This window comes from Mesoplodon mirus (genome assembly GCF_964341445.2).
Source record: "Mesoplodon mirus genome assembly, chromosome: 3".
Taxonomy (NCBI): Eukaryota; Metazoa; Chordata; class Mammalia; order Artiodactyla; family Ziphiidae; genus Mesoplodon; species Mesoplodon mirus.
In genome coordinates, this window is record NC_138978.1 from 11430311 (window position 1) to 11452506 (window position 22196).

Consider the following 22196-nt stretch of genomic DNA (forward strand, 5'->3'; position numbering starts at 1 on the left):
GGTTTTGTTCAGTGGCCCTGCAGCCCATTGAGCACCAGCTACCAGTACAGATTTCCCTTTTGCCCCAGCCCTGCAGATAGGCACCCTTGGGCCTTGGCAGCTGGGCGGGCACCCCTTCTCCCTGCCCGGGGGTGCTCCTGCTTTGGCTGCAGGGACAGGCAGGCTTTGCCATGGGCACTCGGGGGACTAGAGGTCAGGACTCCTCTTCCCCAGTACGTTTGCCAGATGCGCAGGGAGAGGATGAAAACGGGAGGCTGAGACCTGCTTGGCTGTCTCTTGGTGACTAAAGATAGGGCTGTTGGAGGATGACGTGTGAATCTACTTGCTGGCCTGTGAAAAACAGGTGCACCGTGCCCTCCACTACCCCTGGGTACAGGCTTTGTAAAAAGTTGCTTTGTTTGAAAATCAATTTTAAAACATTGTACCAGAGACAAAATGTAATTTACAAAATCACAATCCTATTAATCTCACATGAACAGGTAACATTTATTGAGTGCTTCCTCTGTGGCAGATGCTGTTCTGAGTACTCTGCATATACTTAAGGCACTTAACCCAATGAGGGAGGCAGCGTTATTGCTCCTTTTTACGATGAGGAAACTAAAGCCCTGGGAGGTTAAGCAATCTGCTTAATGTCATACAGCTGGGGCAGAATTCCGTCTCAAGCTCCCCCTGTCTCCAGTGCGTGGCACCCTGTAGTCACCCAATGACTCGTTATGCTAGGCTGGTTGATGGATTGGTTAGCTGGGTGATAAGCTACCTGGACTGCTTAGGCTGCAAAATTGATAGGGGCCCAGTCTTGAGTCGGCAGATCCAGGTTCCAACCTCAGTGCAGCCACTTCCTAGCTGTGTGGCCTTGTGGGAGTTACTTCCCCCCATGTGCCTCAATTTTCCTCATTCATAAAATGGGCACAGGAATTGCCCTACTTTGGGTTGTGGATTAGAGGAGAGAAATGTATATAAAAACCTGCTGCATGGCAGCTGCTCTATAACCGGCACTGCGATGCTGCATTCCTGCTGTCAGTGCAGTTTTCTGACACCTGCACATCAGCTTGCAGGATTTGACCTGTCTGCACACGCTTCAGGTCACAGCACAGACAGGCCTGTGTGCTGCATGTCGGATTCCCTGCTGGAGAAGCCACTGCTCAGGTCTCTCCATGTGCAAGTGGAGTTCTTTTCCATCCATCCCAGATTAGTGCATCTTCTGCAGGTGCCACTAGCCCCAAAGCCAGCTGTTCCCTGGGGGGGCAAGAAGTGCACTTTGAGTAGGGACACTCCTGCTGGCTTGTCTTGCTGCCACCTGCAAAACAGAACACAGTCCCAAGGGCCTGCATTAGAGAAAGAAAGGTCCCCAGGCCCACATCCAGAACATCCTCCAAGGGTCTGCTAACCAAATATTAATGATAAGGATGAAGCAAATACCTCATGCAAATGTTTAATAAGAAAATCACACACCACATGAATTCGGCTTACCATTAACTGCCCAGTGGAACTTGGATGTGAACAGTGGACAATTTAACAGTTGATGTGACTGCCTTCAAAGTATACTGGTTTTTTTCTCTCTCTCTTTCTCACTCTCTCTTCCCCAAGCAGGGTGACCTTCCTAATCGCTTTTAGCTTAAGTGGATGTTAAAACTTGTTTTCATTCCTTGACATGGTTGACAGAGTTGGGACTGGAGCAGGTCACCAGGAACATGCCTGGTAGCAAGGCTCAGAAGTGAGCCATGCAGAAACACAGCTACATAGACCAATGGAACAGAAGTGAGAGCTCAGAAATAAATCCTTGCGTATCTGGTCAACTAACATTTCACAAGGGAGCCAAGAATATTCAATAGGGAAAGGACAGTCTCTTCAATAAATGGTGTTGGGAAAACTGGATATTCACATGCAAAGGAATGGAAGTGGAACCCTCTCTTACACCACTCACAAAATTTAACTCAAAATGGATTAAGGATGTAAACATAAAACCATAAAACTCCTAGAAGAAAGCATAGGGAAAAAGCTTCTTGACATTGGTCTTGGCAATGGTTTTTTTGGATATGACACCAAAACAGAAGCAACAGAAGCAGAAATCAACAAGTGGGACGACATCAAACTAAAAAGCTTCTGTAGGGCTTCCCTGGTGGCGCAGTGGTTGAGAGTCCGCCTGCTGATGCAGGGGACACGGGTTCGTGCCCCGGTCCAGGAAGATCCCACATGCCGCAGAGCGGCTGGGCCCGTGAGCCATGGCCACTGAGCCTGCGCGTCCAGAGCCTGTGCTCCGCAATGGGAGAGGCCACAACGGTGAGAGGCCCGCATACCGCAAAATAATAATAATAATAAATAAATAAAAAGCTTCTGTACAGCAAAGGAAACAATGAACAAAAGGAAAAGGCAACCAACCTACAGAACGGGAGAAAATATTTGTGAACCACATATCTGATAAGGGGTTAATATCCAAAATATATAAGGAACTCACACAACTCAATCAATAGCAAAAAAAAAAAATCTAATATTAAAATGGACAAAGGACCTGAATAGACATTTTTCCAAAGAAGACATTCAGATGGCCAATAGTTATATGAAGAGGTGCTCAACATCACTAATCCTCAGAGAAATGCAAATCAAAACCCCAATGAGATATCATTTCCACCTGTCAGGATATTCTGCTATTTTCAAAATACAAGAAATAACAAATGTTGGCAAGGATGTGCAGAAAAGGGAACTCTCATGCACTGTGGGAGTGTAAATAGGTAGAGCTACTATGGAAAACAGTATGGAGGTTCCTCAAAAATTAAAAATAGAGCCACCATATGATCCAGCAATTCCACTGTTGGGTATTTATCCAAAGGAGATAAAAACAGTAACTCGAAAAAATATACGCACCCTCATGTTCATTGCAGCATTATTTGCAATAATCAAGACATGGAAACAACCTAAATGTCCATCAACGGATGAATAAAGAAGTTGTGGGGAATTCCCTGGCAGTCCAGTGGTTAGGACTCCACGCTTTCACTGCCGAGGGCCCGGGTTCAATCCCTGGTCAGGAAACTAAGATCCCGCAAGCCAAGCAGTGTGGCAAAAAAAAAAAAAAAGTTGTGATATATATATATGTGTGTGTGTATATATATACACACACACACGTGTGTGTATATATGTATATGTGTGTATACACACATATGTGTGTGCATGTATACGCGTGTGTATACATACACACATATGTATGTGTATATGTGTGTATACACACACGTGTATACACACATATGTGTGTGTGTGTGTATATATGTGTATATATATGAATTCTATTCAGCCATTAAAAAAAGAAGGAAAGGGCTTCCCTGGTGGCGCAGTGGTTGAGAGTCCGCCTGCCGATACAGGGGACGCGGGTTCCTGCCCCGGTCCGGGAGGATCCCACATGCCGCGGAGCGGCTGGGCCTGTGACCCATGGCCACTGAGCCTGCGCGTCCGGAGCCTGTGCTCCGCAACGGGAGAGGCCACAACAGTGAGAGGCCCGCGTACTGCAAAAAAAAAAAAAAAAGAAGGAAATCCTACCATTTGCAACAACACGGATGAACCTGGAGGACGTATGCTAAGTAAAATAAGCCAGACAAACGAAGACAAATACCATATGGTCTCACATATGGAATCTAAAAACATAAGTCACTCACAATAACAAAGAGAATGGTGGTTACCAGGGGCTGGTGGGTGGTGAGGTGAGGAGGGCCGAGAGAATGAGGAGATTTTGGTCAAAGGAGACAAACTTCCAGTTATCAGAGGAATAAGTTCTGGGGATCTAATGCACAGCATGGTGACTATAGTCAGCAGTATTATATTATATACTTGAAAGTTGCTAAGAGTAGATCTTAAATGTTCTCACCCGTAATAGCAGCAGCAACAAAAGGGTATTTGTGTGAGGTGAAGGCTGTGTTAACTAACCTTGTTATGGTAAACATTTTGCAATATATACATATATCCAATCATCACATTGTACACCTTAAACTTACACAGTGCTATATGTCAATTATGTCTCAATGAAACGGAGGGTGGGGGGCAGATAAGAAAGAAAGAAACAAGCTGTCGCAGGGCCGGTGACCTGGGGGAAGTAGCCCCATTCTGAACAGGAGTCCAGAGTTCATGGTATAGTTCAGCCATTTTGCTTTCTGCCCCATAAAATAAAAATGTTAAAAAGGGCATGTTTATATCTTTTCAGCATCACAGAATGTAAAACAAAATGTAAGAACTGAAAGCGCAGATGATTAGTTGAAGCATGCAAGAAATCTTTAAAATTACAAATCATCGTGTTCACTGTCTCACTAGTGATCTCATCCTTTTCTAGGGGACAAGCTAGCGACCCTAGGTGCTCATCCCTGAGGGTAGGTGGCAGTGAACTAATCCCAGGCTATCCTCGGTCATGGAGCACTTGATATGCCTCCTTTTTCTGAAGATCTGGAGGGAGGGTGTCACTGAAACAGAAAAGCTGTGAGTCAAATTGAAGTATTCAATCTGGCCATCTCTCCACGGATGGAGCAACACTCTCCCTCCGTTCCTCCCCCCAGCCCTTGTGCTGGCCTTTAAAATGAAACCCCTGCAGAAATAGACACATATATGTGGAGAACAAACGTATGGACACCAAGGGGGGAAATTGGGGGTGGGGGTGGGGGTGGGGTGAACTGGGAGATTGGGATTGACATGTATACACTAATATGTATAAAGTGGATAACTAATAAGAACCTGCTATATAAAAAATAAATAAATACAAACAATAAAAAATAAAATGGGGCTTCCCTGGTGGCGCAGTGGTTGAGAGTCCGCCTGCCGATGCAGGGGGACACGGGTTAGGGCCCCAGTCCGGGAAGATGCCACGTGCCGTGGAGCGGCTGGGCCCACGAGCCATGGCCGCTGAGCCTTCGCGTCTGGAGCCTGTGCTCCGCAACGGGAGAGGCCACAACAGTGAGAGGCCCACGTACCACGAAAAAAAAATAAATAATAAAAATAAAAAATAAAATGAAGGGGTTTCCCTGGTGGCGCAGTGGTTGAGAATCTGCCTGCTAATGCAGGGGACACAGGTACGAGGCCTGGTCTGGGAGGATCCCACCTGCCGCGGAGCAACTAGGCCCGTGAGCCACAACTACTGAGCCTGCGCCTCTGGAGCCTGTGCTCCGCAACAAGAGAGGCCGCGATAGTGAGAGGCCCGCACACCGCGATGAGGAGTGGCCCCCGCTTGCCACAACTAGAGAAAGCCCTCGCACAGAAACAAAGACCCAACACAGCAAAAATTAATTAATTAATTAATAAACTCCTACCCCAACATCTTCTTTAAAAATAAATAAATAAATAAAATAAAATAAAATGAAGCCCCTGCCCCAGAGGAGTATCCTGTCCAGGGAGGATGAATGACTCCCAGGAGGTGCCCTGAGGCTTTGGGACTCATGAGTGTGTTCCCTGGACCAACAGCATAAGCATCTCCTGGGAGCTGGTTGTTAGCAAAGCAGAACCTCAGACCCCACTCCTGAATCTGCATTTTAACACGATCCCCAGGAGACAAACATGCTGGTGAAGGCTGAGCTGCTCTGAGAGGATGCCCCAGGAGGCAAATTGAGTTTGAAAAAATGCTCTGGGTGCAAAGACAAGGCATGATTGCTCTGCCTGGGCATGTTCTGAACTGCTTCCAGAAAGAAGTATTCTCTGAGCTCTGTTGGAAGGGATAGACTAGACGGAAGGGGGTTAGTGGAGGGGGGAAGGAGAACGTTCCAGGCAGGGAGCATGGAGTGAGCAAAGTCCTGGAGGCGTTAAAGAGCCAGCGAGATGGGGGGGTGGGGGGGCACTGCAAATGGAGCTGCATTTCCAGAAACCTGGCTTAGCCGTGTCTCACCTGAGTGGAGGGGTACCCTTTCTCTACCCCCATCTCTCAACAGAGCAGATGTGCCCACAACAGAACGTCTCTGGCATCTTTTTTTATTGATGCTGTGAACTGGGCTTTGCTCCATCAACCTGGGCCGGGACTCTATGCAATGTGTCACTTGCTTCTGCACTAACTCCGTGCCAGGATTGTGCTGGGCATCTTACCTGCTTTATTTCATTTATTTTTTTTTAAAGGTTTCACATATTTATTACTGAGCTAGACAGTGAGCAGTGGTGAGGAAAGATCAAGAGGAGCGAGCCCTTCCATTTCTCCCATCCCACAGGCAGCTGTTCAGACAGTAGTGATGTTCTGATATGGTAAGACGCAATTGACCTTGACACAGCATAAATGTGTGCCACTTCATATGTGAGCTTCCTTCTAGACCCAGCTTGGTTCTTCTCCAGTGTCTTCTCTTGGAGTCGTACCTGATTTTATTACCAGTTTTCATTTGAATCCATTGGGGAATGGGACGATTCTGCTTTTGTTTTTTGGCCAGGAATCGCTTGATCCTGAAAGTCTTGTGAGAAGACACGGCCAGCAGCAAATTCAACCGCACATATGATGGTGGACAAGAGAAAAGAGGAGCATTTCATTTATTCTTAAGGACGACTCACCTAGAAGGTTCTAGAGAGACAGAATAGCAGAACAACTAAGAGCATGTGCTGGAGCCAGACTGCCTACGTTCACATCTCACCTTTGTTCCTTACTAGTAGTATCCTTGGGAAAGTTAAAGTTGATTTACCCATCCATATCTTGAAGTTTCCTCTGCTATACAATTGGAAATAATAGTGCTATATACTTTGTAGGGCTTTTCTGAGGATTAAATACATCAGATATGGTTCAGTGCCTTGGCAAATGGTGAGTTCTACATGTGATAGTTTTTAATCACTCTTATTATCCCATTGAACAGATGAGGAAACTGAGGCTCTGAGAATTAAAGTGACTTCTCCAAGGTCACAAAGTTAATACTCCACTACCTTTGCAAGGATTCCCCATGGGCTGCCCTCTCTCTCCCACTTAGCTTGACTTGGAGACCCCTTACATCCTGCCCACAATCTCCTCCTCCAACATCAGGCCCTTGCTTCCCACCCAGCGTCCCTCCCGCCTAACAGAAGACGTCTCATCTCAGATGTGTGCCTCTGCGTCTGCCACTGCCACCACACCTTTGCTTAGGCTGTTTCCTCTGCCCAGAATGCTCACCTCCCCATCTCTGCCCATCCTGACTGCACCTCTGCCCTTGAGGCCCTGCTGATGTACCTGGTGGAGGGAGCCCCCTCCTCTACATTTCCGGGTGCCCCCTCCTCAGCTGGCCACCTCCACCCCCCGTGCACGCAGAGAGCCGGGGCCACATTTTACGCATCCTGGCTTTCTCCCCCCTTGCCTAATATGAGGCTCAGTATGCAGTCAGTCCCCAGCATGGGTGACCCTCCCTCTCCAGATCCTGTTCCTGGCCCAGGGCTCTTTTGATTCAGCTCAGAGTTTCTCAACCTCAGCACTACCGATGTTTGGGGCCAGATAATTCCTTGTTTGGGGTTCTGTCCTGTGCATTGTAGGATGTTTAGCAGCATCCCTGGCCTCTACCCTTTAGATGCCAGTAGTAAGTCCCCTCCCTGATTGTGATAACCCAAAATGTCTCCAGACATGGCCCAATGTCCCCTGTGGGGCAAAGCTGCCCTCCAATGAGAACCAATAAGAACCAGAATTTCCCCTGGGGTGACCAGGATGAGAGAGGGGGTGACTTTAGCATGGGAGGCTGTGGTGGCGGGGGCGGTTGAAATCCCCAAACGTACATGCAGGGAGGTCACAAAGACCGGGAAGGATGGCGGAGATGGTGAACGAGAGGGAGCGCACCCACCTCCTGCCAGCCACGGCCAGGTGGAAATGTGGTCCAGCTTTTGCCAGATTTTGAGACTCTTCAAAAGAAGCCAGAAATCCTTTTATGTGAAATTCCCTGATTCTTATTTACAAAACAGAAACAGACTCACAGACTTAGAGAATGAACTTATGGTTACCAGGGGGGAAGGGTGGGGGGAGGATAGACTGGGAGTTTGGAATTGACTTGTACACACTACTATATAGATAACCAACAAAAAAAGAAGAAGAAGAAGAAAAATTCCCTGATTCTTAAGTGTTGGCAACTAACATGAATTTGTTTTAAACATTGTGGGAAGACCAGAATATCTCTGTGAGCCAAATGTGGGCTTTGCAACCTTTCCTACAGACCAAGCTTCCAACCTAGAAGCTTTGGGCAGCTCACACCCGCTGGGCCCACGGGTCCCCATTCTCTCAGCAGTGGTTTGTGTCTTAGGCACCGTGCACAAGCCCCATGTTAGGACTCTGGATCACACAGACAGTCTCTGCCCACACAGGCCACTCCAACCCCCTTCTGAAGCCCAGTTCCAAAGAGGTGGAGGGTTCTAAACTCCCAAGCAATAGAGAATATGGAAAGTACCCCAGGAACGGGGTCAAGAAGCCTGAGCTCTCATCTGACTCTGGCACTGATTTGCTGTGTGACCTTGGGCAATCACTCCCCCTCTCTGGGCTTCAGTTTCCACCTCTGTCACGTGTTTGTAGGATGAAGAAAGAGAAGGGCCGAAGAATGCATGCTTTCTGTTCCTGGGACTCGAATGAGTATTTCCTCTTGGCAGCACAGAACCCCACCTGGCTTACCCAATGCCCAGCAGGCATTCTTGTCCTCAGACTGACCTGGGCAGAGACAAGCTGGTTCCACCTCCCAGCCCAGGAATCCTGCATTTCAGAGCAGGGAGTCTGGGTCATCCTGATGGACTCTTTTCTCTGTGCAATTAGGTTAGCAATGCTGGAGGCTGCTCCACGGGTGGAACCCGCCTTTCCATCACTGGGAAGAGTCAGACCGTTGGCCCCTGCTGGTGCTGATGGCAGAGCTCTGGGTTTGTGAGACCGTCTCCCTGCCCAGAGGTGCTCATGGCCACAGGACGGCTCAGGTGGGCAAGCCCGCACCTGGCCTGACTGCAAGCCCTCAGGACAGTTTCCCAACGGGCTCTGCGGCTGAGAGGAGCCTTCCTTAGACTGATAGGAGCACAGGGGCTCTGGGAGATCTTTTTATCCAACCTCCGAATTGTATAGATGGAAAAACTGAGGCCTGGGGAGGGAAAAGGTTGGCCCAAGGTCACCCAGTCAACAGAACGAACACCCACATCTCCTGACTCCCTGGTCCAGTGCTCCTTCTCATCTAACATCGGGTTCTCCTGGAAGTGGGCACTGGTGAGATACACAAAGAGTGACAGATAGACAGACAGACAGACCCAGACAAGCACTGACTTTACCCATCACTACCTGTGGCCTAAGACCAGCAGTTGTGGACTCCGTGCCTGGAGCACCCATGTGGTGACTTACAGGAACGAGGGAGCAGGGGTTGAGGAATGGAGGACTCACTGTTACCCTGGGGGATGGAATGGGGGTTCTAGCACCAGACCTCCTGATGGTTTCAAAATAAAGCTAAATATCTGAATTTTTTGGTGTAATTTATCCAAATTTTTAAATGTTGGCAACTAATTTTAAAAATGCCTTTTAGTAGAATACTAGGAAAAGAAAACACATTCACAGGCCGTAACTGGCTCTAGGGCCACCAGTTTGCAACCTCTGCTCCCTTCTCTGACCCTCAGTTTACCCTGCTTTAAAGTGGGTAACATGGGACTTCCCGGGTGGTCCAGTGGTTTAAGACTCCAAGCTCATGGGTTTCCCTGGTGGCGCAGTGGTTGAGAGTCTGCCTGCCGATGCAGGGGACACGGGTTTGTGCCCCGGTCTGGGAGGATCCCACGTGCCGCAGAGCAGCTAGGCCCGTGAGCCATGGCCACTGAGCCTGCGCGTCCGGAGCCTGTGCTCCGCAACGGGAGAGGCCACAACAGTGAGAGGCCCGCGTACCGCAAAAAAAAAAAAAGACTCCAAGCTCGCAATGCATGGGGGCACGGGTTCAACCCCTGGTCAGGGAACTAAGATGCCATATGCCTCACGGTGCAGCCTAAAAAAAAAATTTTTTTTTAAATAAATAAATAAAGTGGGTATCACAACAGTACCCCCCTCTCATAGGGCAGTTGAGGGATTAAATGAGATAAAACCACTAGAGGGCCTATCATACCACTGGGCCCACAGTGAAAGGTAGCTGTTGTTATTTATTAAGACATGGGATCCTTTTCTTAGAAGAAATGGGAAGGGACTTGTTAAGCTTAGCACAAGCCAACTGGGAGGCCCTGAGCCAGGACTCAGGATCTTTCCAACAATCCACAAATCCGAGTGTGTGCTTGCTGTGTGCCTGGTGCCATGGGCATGTATCAATTTAAAACCCCGTCCCCGCCTTGAATTTACAAGGGAGGTGGGACTGGGCTCCCCCAGCAGCTCGTGGGGTTGTCCTTCACTCCAGGAATCCAGGAGCATCCCTCCACTAGGCCCCTAATCTGGGAGAAACATCCTACTTTCAAAGGTCAGATCTTTAGAAACAAAAAGAATGCAGCTCCTTTCACATTAGACAACACATTTCTGCTTGTTTGTTTTAATGAGAAACTTCAGGGGGAAGATGACAGTCCGTCCACGTAGCTGTTCGACACATCTGCCTCCTGAAACCAGTTCCAAAGATATTTAAAGGACAATTCTGGGGAAGGAAGAATTTAGAACAAATTCTAATTAGTCCCTGTGGGACTAGGGGCCATTGCAGATTTCTGCCCAGAGAACCCGGAGACCAGGGCCTAAGGTTACTTCCTGATGTCCAGGGTGCAGAACGTTCTTCCTCCTGAGCTTGGCCCACACAGAGGCCGCTGGGGGCAAAATGTCAGGCCCGTTCCTGGCTTTGCTGGAGGCCTTGTGGACACAGAGCCCGAGGTGCTGATGGAGGCCGTGCATGCTCTGCCTTCAGGGTGGGAGAAGCCGGAGTCGCTCTGGCTGACATGCCTGAGTTCTGGTGGGCGGACAAGCAGGTAGAGCCTGTAATTACAGGAAAGCGGCCTGGGGCGTGTGTGGACAGGCCTCCCGGAGCCCAGGCAGGTGGCCTCCTGACAAGGGAGGCCCCTAGGGTTTGGACTCTGGGTGCAAAGATCCATCAGGGTGGGGGAGGGGTGGTTATGTAGCTGTGAGGCCACAGCCACTGACAAAATGACCTCGCTGTGCTCCACTGCCTCTTTCCTCCCCCACAACTCAGAAGGACATGAAGACCTAGAAGTCCTTCTTCCAGGCATTGGCGGTGGCCCTCACCTTTATCAGCATCAGGGTTACATGGAGAGGGCTGTTAAAACAGACTGTCAGGCCCCACCCCAGGAGTTTCTGATTCAGGAGGTAGGGATGGGGCAGAGAATTTGCGTTTCTCATAAATGCACAGGGATGGTGCTGATACAGCTAGTCTAGGGGCCACACTTCAAGAACCACTGCTCTAGGGCTTCCTGAAGTCAGTCTGCTTGGGCCCTGATTTGCTGTGTGTCTCTGGACAAGTATCTGAGCCTCTCTGGACTTCTGTTTCTCTCAGAAGGAGAAGCCAGCTTTGTCTTTGAACAGATATACCCCACCTCGGCGCTGAGATGCCTAATTACTACTTGCAGGTAGCTCAGAGACCTTCACATGAAAGGCCCAGGCCTTTGAACAAGGTTCTTACTCCATGGTTCCAACTTGCTTCTGACCACTGTGAGAGCTGTTGCTTTAGGAGAGATTGGCACTTTAAGCCTTAAAGGGACAGGCCAGGCCAGCATCTCTGGGCCTCAGCGCTCACCCTGCCTGCAAGAATATTGAAACCATTTGCTAGCCTGGTCTTTGAGATCGTTTTGTTTCCCTGGGGAGGGAGGTGGCAAGGGCTCGTCACTGTCCCAGTGGTAAGGCCTCTATGGCACAGAGAGTCATAATCAAAGTCATATCCGCCAGCTGTTCTCCTTTCTCATCTGAATGTCCAAGTGGACCGTGACCTTTCTACACTCGGGGGCCTGTTGCCCTTCCCCACAGTATCTAGGGCAGGAGTGGACTCATGGCAGATGCTGAGTGCAGATGGACCCCATGAAATGAACAAGCAAATAACCAGATGGTTCCTTAACCAGCCCCTCAGCCTGGGTGTTTGGCCCTCTGCAGTTACGTGGGCTTTCACACTTCTGGTCTCCTTTGTTCCTCACAGGACACTCATGGGGAGATAGGCAAGTATTCTTATCCCCATTTCACAGGTGGGGAAACTGGGGCCCCCGGAAGGTGGTCCGACTTGCCCAACTTTGCTAGTAAGTAAAGGGCAGTTGCAGAAGGAAAAGTCTAGAACTCCATGCTGCAGACCCTCACCACAGCCTCTCCCGAGTCTAATCGGTTTTCTTTTCCATGTCCCTGTAAGAGCCATTCTGCAGGTATTTGCCATGGAGATGAAACTGGGAGAGCAGTGATCTAGGAATCCAGACCCTTCCTGGTTCCGGGGAGGGAGGAATAGTTTCAACTTTGCAGAAATTGCCAGTCTTTCCCAGGGGCCTGCCTTAGGCCCGCTTGGTGTCACATGCTGGTACATCCCAGGTACCCATGGCAGGCTAGACCACATGGTGCTTTACCTCCAGAGCCCAGTACTGTGCCTGGCACATGGTTGGTACACAATCGGTATTTTCTGAGTCAACGAATGAATAAATAAAGACAGAAGTGGTTGAAATACTGGGTCTAAACTTAGCAGCTGTGTGATCTTAGATAAATCCCTCCACTCTCTAAGCCTTGGTTTCTGCAACTGTAAAATCAGAATAATAATAATTTTTATAATAATACAAAATAGTGGCATAATAATTAAGAAAACTGGCTCTGGAGCCAGAACTGCCTGCCTCTAAATCCTAGCTCCATCCTATTCTACTGGGTGACCTCAAGCAAGCTACTAAACCTCTGTGTTCCTTGGCTTCCTCACTGATAAAGTGAGGATTGTGATAGTACTTATGTAGTGTCGTGAGGATAAAAATGAGCTAATATGTGTAAAGTGCTCTATCCAATATTATAAATAACCCTTAACAATGATGATTCTATCTCTGTGCATTGGTAAACTAAATTATAACATGTAAGTAACAAGTACCTGGCAGAGTGCCTGGCACAGAGAAGGAAGTGCTCAGTAAACAGTAACCATTATTCTTATCTTGGGCACTCACTGGCCCATAGCTCTCTGTGTCTCTTGAATCACACGTAGGAAGTGAAAACACGGGGCCTGAAAATTGTGGTGGTAGATACAATGGTCCCATTCCCAGGAGCCACCAACCCACAGTTGAGGAAGGTGAAGTACCTCCAGTGACCACCGGGGGCAGCAGAGGCCCCATCCCCAGATGCCCTGCTGAGGGTTCCCTGAGTCCCACGTCCAGGAGGTAATCAAGGAAGGGTTGACTATTCCACTGTGCCTACAGGCAGGCATTCTCCATAACCCTGACATACAAGGCATTCCCCCAGAGAACACCCCTCACGTCTGAGGGTTAGACTCCCAATCCTGCATTGAACAGCCTCATCATCTTGGATAAGTCCCTTTGTCTTCTCTAAACCTCAGTTTTCTCAGCTGGGACATGGGGATAGGGTGGTTTGGAGGGTTGAACGAGCTAAAAAGGACAGTCCCTGGGGTGAAGTGAGTGTTCAATGACACATGTTGCCAAGGTAGCATGATGGTTATTAGCCTAAACGCTGCAGCCAGACCACATTAAGCTTGAGTCCTGCCTACTCACTGGCTGTGTGCCTTTGGGTAAGTGACTTAACTACTCTGTGTCTGTTTCCTCATTTGTAAAATGGGGATGATAATAATAGTACACGTAACTCTCAGAGTTGTTGGGAGAATTAAATGAATGTCTAAAGTTTTTAGAACAGTGCCCGGCACATATAGTAAGTGCTGTGTAAGTGTTTGCCAGTATTACTATTAGAAGTCATAGTATTTTGGCTACGTTGGGTCTTCGTTGCTGTGCCCGGGCTTTCTCTAGTTGCGGCGAGCGGGGGCTACACTTCATTGCGGTGCACGGGCTTCTCATTGCGGTGGCTTCTCCTGTTGCAGAGCACGGGCTCTAGGCGCGCGGGCTTCAGTAGTTGCAGCACGTGGGCTCAGTAGTTCTGGCTCACGGGCTCTAGAGCGCAGTCTCAGTAGTTGTGGCACACGGGCTTAGTTGCTCCGCAGCATGTGGGATCTTCCCGGACCAGGGATCGAACCCGTGTCCCCTACATTGGCAGGCAGATTCTTAACCACTGCACCACCAGGGAAGTCCCCAAGCCGTAGTATTTTTGATGTTATTGTTATTTATTCTGAATAAGCTGCAACATTTCAGCTTTCTGCAGAAGCCTCCCTGCCTGACATGAACTCCCCAAAAAGAGGCTTAGAGGAGACGGGAGAGATATGGCCCCTGGATGAGGAAGGACTTTTTCCTTTTGGTGCAGCTGACAATCTAATTTGGGATGCAAGACGGTCTGAGAGGCAGGGCACAGAAGCCAGCCGCACTCAGAAAATACTTCAATGCCTGGCTTTGGGCTAAGCTTCTGCTGGCAGAGGTGGTCAGGATCTTCACCAAGTCATTTGGGACCCAGGAAAGATCACCAAAGAATACCAATGAGCCCATGACAGGCGCACAAAGGGCTCCAGCCAAGAAGTCCTCGCCAGGACAGATGGCAGGATGGAACAGGGGTAAAATCCTCTATCCCCCAAGGGCTGAAGTCTAAGTAGGTATAGGGGGAAATCCCAGTCTAATCCTTCCCACTGCACCTGTGCCCCAGAGTCCTACTGGGATGGCCAAGGGAAGAAGAGGAGATCAGTACATACGCACTGGTGGCCTCAGCCACAAAAGCATCCCAGGGCCTGCCAGAAGGACTTCTGAGAAATAGATCAAAGGCTGCAGATCTCCATGGAATAGCTGGTAATGCTCATCTGGCTTAGAAACAATGGGCACGTTGCTCCGGCCTCCTCCGGCAGTGTCCTCAGGCCCACTTTTTTGAGGGTTTACCTTGTGCTAATCACCATTCAGAGCCCTGCGTGTGCCTCTTCTCATTGAAATCTCCTTCCACAACCCTATGAGGTAGTGGCCACAGTCATCTCCATCTTACAGAGGAGGAAACGGAAGCTTCCAGGGGTGAAATCATTTCTTCTAGATCATACACTAGTGTGTATCAGAGGCAGGATTTGAGTCCTGGTCTCTCTGCCTCCCAAAAATGTGTCCCCAGCCTCCTGGGGTGGGCAGCCTCCAAGATAGCCCTCAAAGACCCCTGCCTCCTGTAGTCAACCCCTCCCATCCAGGATGGACAGGACCTAGTGATTCACTTTTTTTAAATTTTTTTATTTATGTATTTATGGCTGTGTTGCGTCTTCGTTGCTGCGTGCAGGCTTTCTCTAGTTGCGGCGAGCGGGGGCTGCTCTTTGTTGTGGTGCGTGGGCTTCTCATTGCGGTGGCTTCTCTTGTTGTGGAGCATGGGCTCTAGGCGCACGGGCTTCAGTAGTTGTGGCACGCGGGCTCAGTAGTTGTGGCTCGCGGGCTCTAGAGTGCAGGCTCGGTAGCTGTGGCGCACAGGCTTAGTTGCTCTGCGGCATGCGGGATCTTCCCAGAGCAGGGCTCGAACCCGTGTCCCCTGCATTGGCAGGTGGATTCTTAACCACTGCACAACTAATGAAGTCCTGTGATTTACTTCTAATGAACAGAACAGGGAGAAGGTGATGGATGCCATTTCCAAGATTAGGTTACAGAGACAGAGGTTTCCATCTTGTGCACACCCTTTCTTGCTTGAAGCCCTTGAGGCCCTTGAGGGAAGCAAGCTGCGATTTTTCGAGAAGATCTATAGCTCTATGGCAAAGAACTGAGGGTGGCCTCAGACCCACAGCCAAGGAGGAGCTGAGGTTCTCAGTCCAACACAAGAAACAGAATCCTTCCAGAGCCACATGGGTGAGCTGGGGAGTAGATACTCCCCAAGGAGAGCCTTGAGTTGACTTTGCCTTTGCTCCCCGGCTGACACCTTGCCGGCAGCCTGCGCAGAATTCCTGAGCCAGAGGCGCCCAGCCAGGCCACCCTGGATTCCTGACCCACAGAAACTGAGAGATAATAAATGCTTCTTGTTTCAAGCCTCTGCGTTTTGGGGAGATTTGTCACGCAGCAGTAGATAACTAATACACTTGCTCTCACTACTAGCAACACACACCAGACATACCCCCTCAGCCATCAAGAGAAGGATTAAAAAGACTCACTCAACCAGAGCGGGCAGAGCTGGGAAGGCCCTCCTCACATCTGCTAACCCAGCCGTTCATTTTGCTTTTGCCGGTGAGGGCGCTTAGTTGCAGAGACAGAATGACCCTTTTCCACAGTCACACACAAGCTAGGGGATTGCTACCAAGGTCTCCAGACTCCAGGAACTCATGAGGGTATTATAGACAAAACGGTGCAGATTCCTAAGAATCCACAGTTGCTACCTTGTCTTAGTGCCAGGTGTTTGAAAAGAGTACTGTTGGCTGGAAGATCTCAGTAAAACCTCCTCTACAAATACTAAGAACACAGCCGAGAAAAAAAAAAAAAAAACCCTGAAAAATTCCAGTGGGCTCAAATATTCAATTTCAAGTAGATATCGAATATAGTGGAGTTCTTTAGTACAATGTTTCTGGTTTTGTTCCTTAAGCCAAGTATATCTTGTCCTGTCACTTGCTCCTGTGATCTAAAGGAAGTTCCCCTGGCAATGAAGGCACACTGTGAATGGGAACTGCAATGATCCCTTGTGTCTCTGTGCCCCAGCCTCCTTTTTGTTTCCTTTGGTGGCGCTGTATTGGCCTGAGGTCAGGGTCATGGGGACATCGTCTGGCCTCAGAGCTTAGAACTAGAGCAGCCTCCCAACCCTCGGGCTGGGTTGCTCATCCCCACCCCTGCCCACCCCCACCTCGAATTCTCACTATGCCTTTGCTCCTTAGGAGTTGTCGGGAGGACTGGATGGGGCCAGTTCCTCATCCTTGCCCCACACCCAAATCCTCCCTTCCCGCTGCCTTGCAGAGGCCGGACACAATGTATGCTGGAGAAGGACACAGTGGCCACATCCCAGGCCCAGCTGTCTCCAACATCAATTCTCAGCATCCCCCAGGGAGGCCGGGTAGATCTTCTGGGAATAGGACCAGCTACATAATTTGCGGATCCCAATGCAAAATGAACATGTGAGGCCCTTAGTTCAAAGATAATTAAGAATTTCAAGGCAACGACATTAACCCCAGCGTAGGGCCCTTCTGCAAGGCTGCACGTTCAGAAGCCAACCTGGGCTTGGAGTCTCCGATGAAAACCACCCGGCAGTTCCTAGAGGGCCTGCCCAAGCTGCTCAGAGCAGAAAATGGGCTGTCGCTTCCCGGCTGTTGCATCTCCTGTTGCAGAGCTGAGCAGAAACATCTCGTAGGCCCAGGGTGTCCTCAGAATCAGAAACATACCTCCAGGAGGAAAGACTTCCCACCCAAGGCAGATGGTTTTCTGGAAGGCTGCAGGCTGCTGCTGTCAGAGGTTGGCCTGCCAGCAGAGCTGTGGACAGAGAGAGAGGGAGGGAGCAGAGAGGCTGAAGCCAGATGGGGAGGCCTGGGCAGTCTGAAAACCCCAGAAAGCAAGGGCAGGTGTGCCCAACTGCCATGTGAATTCCTGGCCCTGAGTGTGGGGAAAACACACACACACACACACACACACACACACACACACAGCCAGGCCAAACTTGGCCTAGAAAGGAGAGCAGCAGAATTTCCCCAGGGCTGGGGGCTTGAGAAACAGCTTGGATCATTGAAACATCAGTAGAAAACACGTGCAGACTCCTGAGAGGTTGCAGAGGGGACCAACAGGCCAAATAGAGACTTCTAGACATATTTCCTTTGTTATTCTTTCTCCTCCCCCTCCTCTTTCTTCTTAGGTTTTAAAAAGCTGCCAACATTTCAAATTTAGACTTCACATAAAAATTCGTATTCCTGGCTTCCCTGGTGGTGCAGTGGTTGAGAATCCGCCTGCCAATGCAGGTGACACGGGTTTGAGCCCTGGTCCGGGAAGATCCCACATGCCACAGAGCAACTAAACCCGTGCGCCACAACTACTGAGCCTGCCCTCTAGAGCCCGCGAGCCACAAGTACTGAGCCACGTGCCACAACTACTGAAGCCTGTGCACTAGAACTACTGAGCATGCACTCTAGAGCCCACGAGCCACAACTACTGAAGCCTGTGCACCTAGAGCCCGTGCCCCACAACAAGAGAAGCCACCGCAAGGAGAAGCCTGTGCACCGCAACGAAGAGTAGCCCCTGCTAGCCACAACTGGAGAAAGCCTGCATGCAGCAATGAAAACCCAACGCAGCCAAAAATAAATAAATTAAATAAGTTTTTTAAAAAAAATTCATATTCCTAGTAGCTCCAAAAAAAAATCCAGAACCTCCAGTAACACTAGAGCCAAGTTCCTGTATGACAGCAATCTACTGCCCCCGCTACAGGGGCTGGTGGCCTCTTGTTTGCCGCAGTCCCCATCACTCCTAAGGTCTCCCTGACGTTGAATCCAAGTGGCAGGTGCTACATATTTGTGCTTGCCCTGCTGTTTTCTCGTTACGGAGTTAACGGGACAGTGAATGTTTCTATCAAAAGTGGGAAACTAGGCGGCTGACCAAGAGTTCCATGTACTTCAAGAAATATGGGAAAGAGCATGTTTCTTTGTGGAAGCGAAGAGCCTCCCTACAAGTTTAATACGCAAAGAATTTCTAAGTAAAAAGAATACAACCTAAATGCCCTGTGAAACAGACCACAGCAGTCCCTGCACTGCCCACCTCATTCAGTCGTGTCCCTGTTGCATCCCTGAAGGCATCCAAAACAGAGTCTCCTGGACCAGAGGTCTCCAGAATGCAAGGGCACTCCCAGCTTCTTCTCCCATGAGGGCTCAGAGCGATCTTTCTTTTGTTCTGTTCTGATGGTTTTCCCAGCAAAGGCAGAGGACTTGGGGGATTCCTAGCATCTCCTATCACTTGGTGTGGGGTCAGTTTCCTTCTCCCAGAGCCGTATGGGTGTTTAACCCCATGGGTGGTTTTCTTCCCGAGCCGCGAGCACCACCAGCGTTTGGCGTACCTGTCAGCCCTCCACGGGGCAGTTGGGGGGTCCAGTTCGACAGGGGGAGGGGGTCTGAGGCAGCCCTGTGGCCTTCCACAGCTGGGCTAGTGTCCCAGTCATTGGGAGGGCAAGGAAGGGAGGGGGTGGGGTGGAACCTGGGAAGGCCATGGTGGATGTTGGCCAGGCCATCGTGGTTGCTCAGATGCAGGGCTCCTCACCCAGTCAGGAAAGTGACCTGCAGAAGATTTTAGAGATTGGGTGGGGGAGGGGGGAAAGTAATCTGGTTCCCACCAATGGCTGGAGAGCCATATGCCAGTACCTAGAAGCTCCCAGAGCTCAGGCCTGGGCCAGTGGGAGCCATAGGTGACTGAACCAGGCCTAGAAGGGGTGGGGTGCATGCTGTCTGGAAGGGGAAACTGAGGACACCACGGAAAGTGTGTGATTCCTTACCTAGCCACGTAGCCTCGCCTTCCCATGTCTACCACGGGGGAAAACCGGACCTGCCTTCCAGGGCTGTGGGGAGATAATTAGTCCTTCTAAAGAACATGGTAATCCCCAAATCAAAGGGGGTTCAGAGCTGCAAACTCACTATACAGCAAGCTCTGTCAGCCACGGGAGCACCCACTGCAGTGGGTGGGCTCTGATTTGCAGACCCTCCAAGGAACCAATTCCTACAGGGCTTGACTGGCCTAATAACTGCCCCACCCACCCACTCGGGGCGCCCAGCTCCTGACCTCTCCTGGGAACCACCTCACCTGCCACATGGCTGCCCAGAGGGGTGCTCAGAAGTAGCACTGAGGGTGGACAGGGTGGGAAGTCCTGATGCCCCATTTTATAGATGGGGAAGCTGAGACGGAGGAAGTGCCCCGCACCGGTTTACAACTTCCTCATAGGTATGGACCATATATCAGTTTTCCTCCCCACTGGACCAGCCATTGCGCTCAGTACTGTATGCACTTAAAGAAGGACTGGTCACACAGTACACGTGAGTGAAGGAGATGACCCAGAGCTCCCACCCCTTTTCCTGCCCGCTCTTTCCGCCCTCTCCCGGCCACTTGCTGGGGCTTCAGCTCTTTAGCAAGGCTGTCCCAAGGGTATCAGAAGAGTGGAGAGACACATGCAAACTGGGGTACCAGGCAGCTGTCCCCTTGATGCACATACTTGCGGTTTTCAAAGACCTGGATTCAGGCCTGTCACTCCCGACCCCTGTGACACTGGCCATCTTTCTAACCCGGAGTTTCTCCAGGAATGACCATGCTGGGGATGCACCGAGCGGCCAGGGCCTGGCTTACAAAGGGGCGACGCGGCCCTCCCCCGGGCCTTGGGGCGAGTCTGGGCGCCTCGGAGGGACCGGGGGCGGGGCCGGGGGCGGGGCGAGCGGCGGCCCTCGCCAGCCCGGAAGGAGCGGGAGGAGGAGCCGCGCGAGTGAGAGTCGTTCCCACGTGAGAGGCTCGGCGGCCGAATTCTTCGTGTGCGGCTGCTGTGGACCTCCTGGCGTCCGGCGAGACGGAGAGACCAGGGCCGGCGCGCGCGCGCGGGCGGGCGGCGGGGCCGGCGCTCGGCTGCGCCCCGATGCGGCGGCGACCCCGGGGGCTGTGAGCCCGGCGCCCGCCGTCGGAGCCCCCCGCGCCGCCGCGGGCAGCGCCCCTCGGGCACGCGGCATGCGGGCGGCCGACTCTGGCACCTGGGAGCGCGTCCGCCAGCTTGCGGCTCAGGGCGAGCCGGCGCCTTCCTGCGGGCCGGGGGCCGGGCCTGCGCGCCCCCCGGGACCGGCAGCCTGCGAGCCGGGTGCGGACGCGGCGGGGCCCGGCGATCGGCCCGGCGCCGGGGCGCCCTCCGTTCGAGCGGATGGCGACTGCAGCCAGCCGGGTAGGTGCGCGCCGGGAGGGGAGGGTGGCGCGGCCGCAGGCCGGGGGAGGTCCGGGGCCGGGCGCGCGGGGGCGCTCCCAGCCGGGATCGGGCCGCCGCTCGTGGCAAAGTTCTCGCCGCGCCCTTGACCCAGAGCACCGGACGGGGTGCAGGGGGAGACGTTCGGGACGCGGAGTTACTCTTAAGCATGAGGGCAGGGGTTGTGGGGCTCCGCGGCTTTCCGGCAAGAGCCCCCTAGAGAGTTGCAGAGGGAGGTCAAGGCCAAGCCTGCAGGAGCTGTGCGATCCCGCGGCGCTTGGAGACCCAGGTTTGGGCCATTTCCCGCGCCTGATCTGGGAAGCGTGGGAAAGGGGCCAGCCTCGCGCGAAGTTGGGGAGGCCCCCTGTGACCGCACCTGTAACCCACCTGGCAGCCCCACAAAGTGCCGAGGGGAGCCTTCCCGCCACCCCGCGTAGAGGAAAGTGAGGGCTCGCATTTGCAAAGAGGTTTCTCGTACACTTGAACGACTAAGGCAGAAAGAGAAATCGCCGCGGAGGAGACAAATGCAGTGGTCTAATTGTGCATCGTTGGCTAATCCGCCCCAAGCGGAGACCAAGCCGAGAGCCCCGTTTGAGTGTTAAAATGTTCCGAGTGGATGCGCCCGTTCCATTCCATTCCGGTCTCAGCTGGTCCCTCCCCGCTCAAGTTAGGTCATGGAGGGTGGGGCACAGGAACCCCTGGATCCTCAAGATTCCACAGTAGGAAAGTGGAAGGGCTTCCGAGAAGGGTCTGTCATCATCAGTTTCAAGTTTGAATACTTTTTCCAGGAAAAACGGAGTGGGGGGGACCACATGATTATTCATTATTTCTTGAACACCCAATGTGTTCCAGTAATTTACATGCGGTGTCTTAAAATCTTATCACCACCCTGGCAGTGAGGCTGTGTTATCTCCAGGAAGATGAGGTCAGAAAAGGCCGGAGTTTAAGGGACTTGCCCAAGCCCCAAAGCCCTGAAGCCATGGTACTGGAATTTCAAATTTTGTCTGTGGATTGACACCAGAATGCCTCTCCCAGGCAGGAAGCTTACCAACTGGGAAACACCAGGCTTATTTACCTAATAATTATTTCTTTCCTATGAGAAAAAAGCCAACTGCCAGGCTCCCTAATTCCAGACTGCCTGTATTGGTTTCCCCAGGAGATGGAATCCTGAGCGTCAAGGGTTCTAGCCACAGGGGCTGGGACCACCAACCAGCTGGCTCTGATTAGCTGAGCTGCCACTGGTGTCCTGGAACAACTGAGGTCTTGGGTCACCAAGGGTCTGGAAGAGGGACCCTGAGGCCTGGAAGGAGCTTGAGTCCCTGGGTGGTTGGCTTAGGGGCTGGGTCTGCTGGAGACAGTCCCACCTCCTCCCCTGTTGCACAGAGCAGTTAGAGACCAAGACAGCTTGGTGTGAAACAGAGCAAAGATGCAA

General features: G+C 51.3%; 2 protein-coding genes across 4 annotated transcripts in view; one reads left to right on the top strand and one right to left on the bottom strand.

Annotated features, from left to right (window-relative positions):
• KAZN (kazrin, periplakin interacting protein) overlaps positions 1 to 22196 on the top strand; it is a gene marked incomplete at its 3' end in the record, with an annotated part of 481963 nt that overhangs the window by 294664 nt on the left and 165103 nt on the right. The window contains exon 1 of one of the 3 annotated variants that reach the window (XM_082614804.1): positions 20363 to 20746. The exons of the other annotated variants lie outside the window; for them this stretch is intronic. Within the exon in view, the coding sequence (XP_082470930.1) occupies positions 20539 to 20746 (208 nt within the window). The 5' untranslated portion in view covers positions 20363 to 20538. Of the gene's footprint in view, positions 1 to 20362; positions 20747 to 22196 lie in introns of those variants that run through there. 3 annotated transcript variants of the gene reach the window in all.
• LOC309800628 (large ribosomal subunit protein eL39-like) lies at positions 4376 to 6422 on the bottom strand (the record flags this gene model as incomplete). Its single annotated transcript, XM_082614805.1, has 2 exons — positions 4376 to 4422; positions 6263 to 6422. Coding segments are annotated over 2 exons (207 nt in total), but the record flags the coding sequence as incomplete, so codon positions are not given.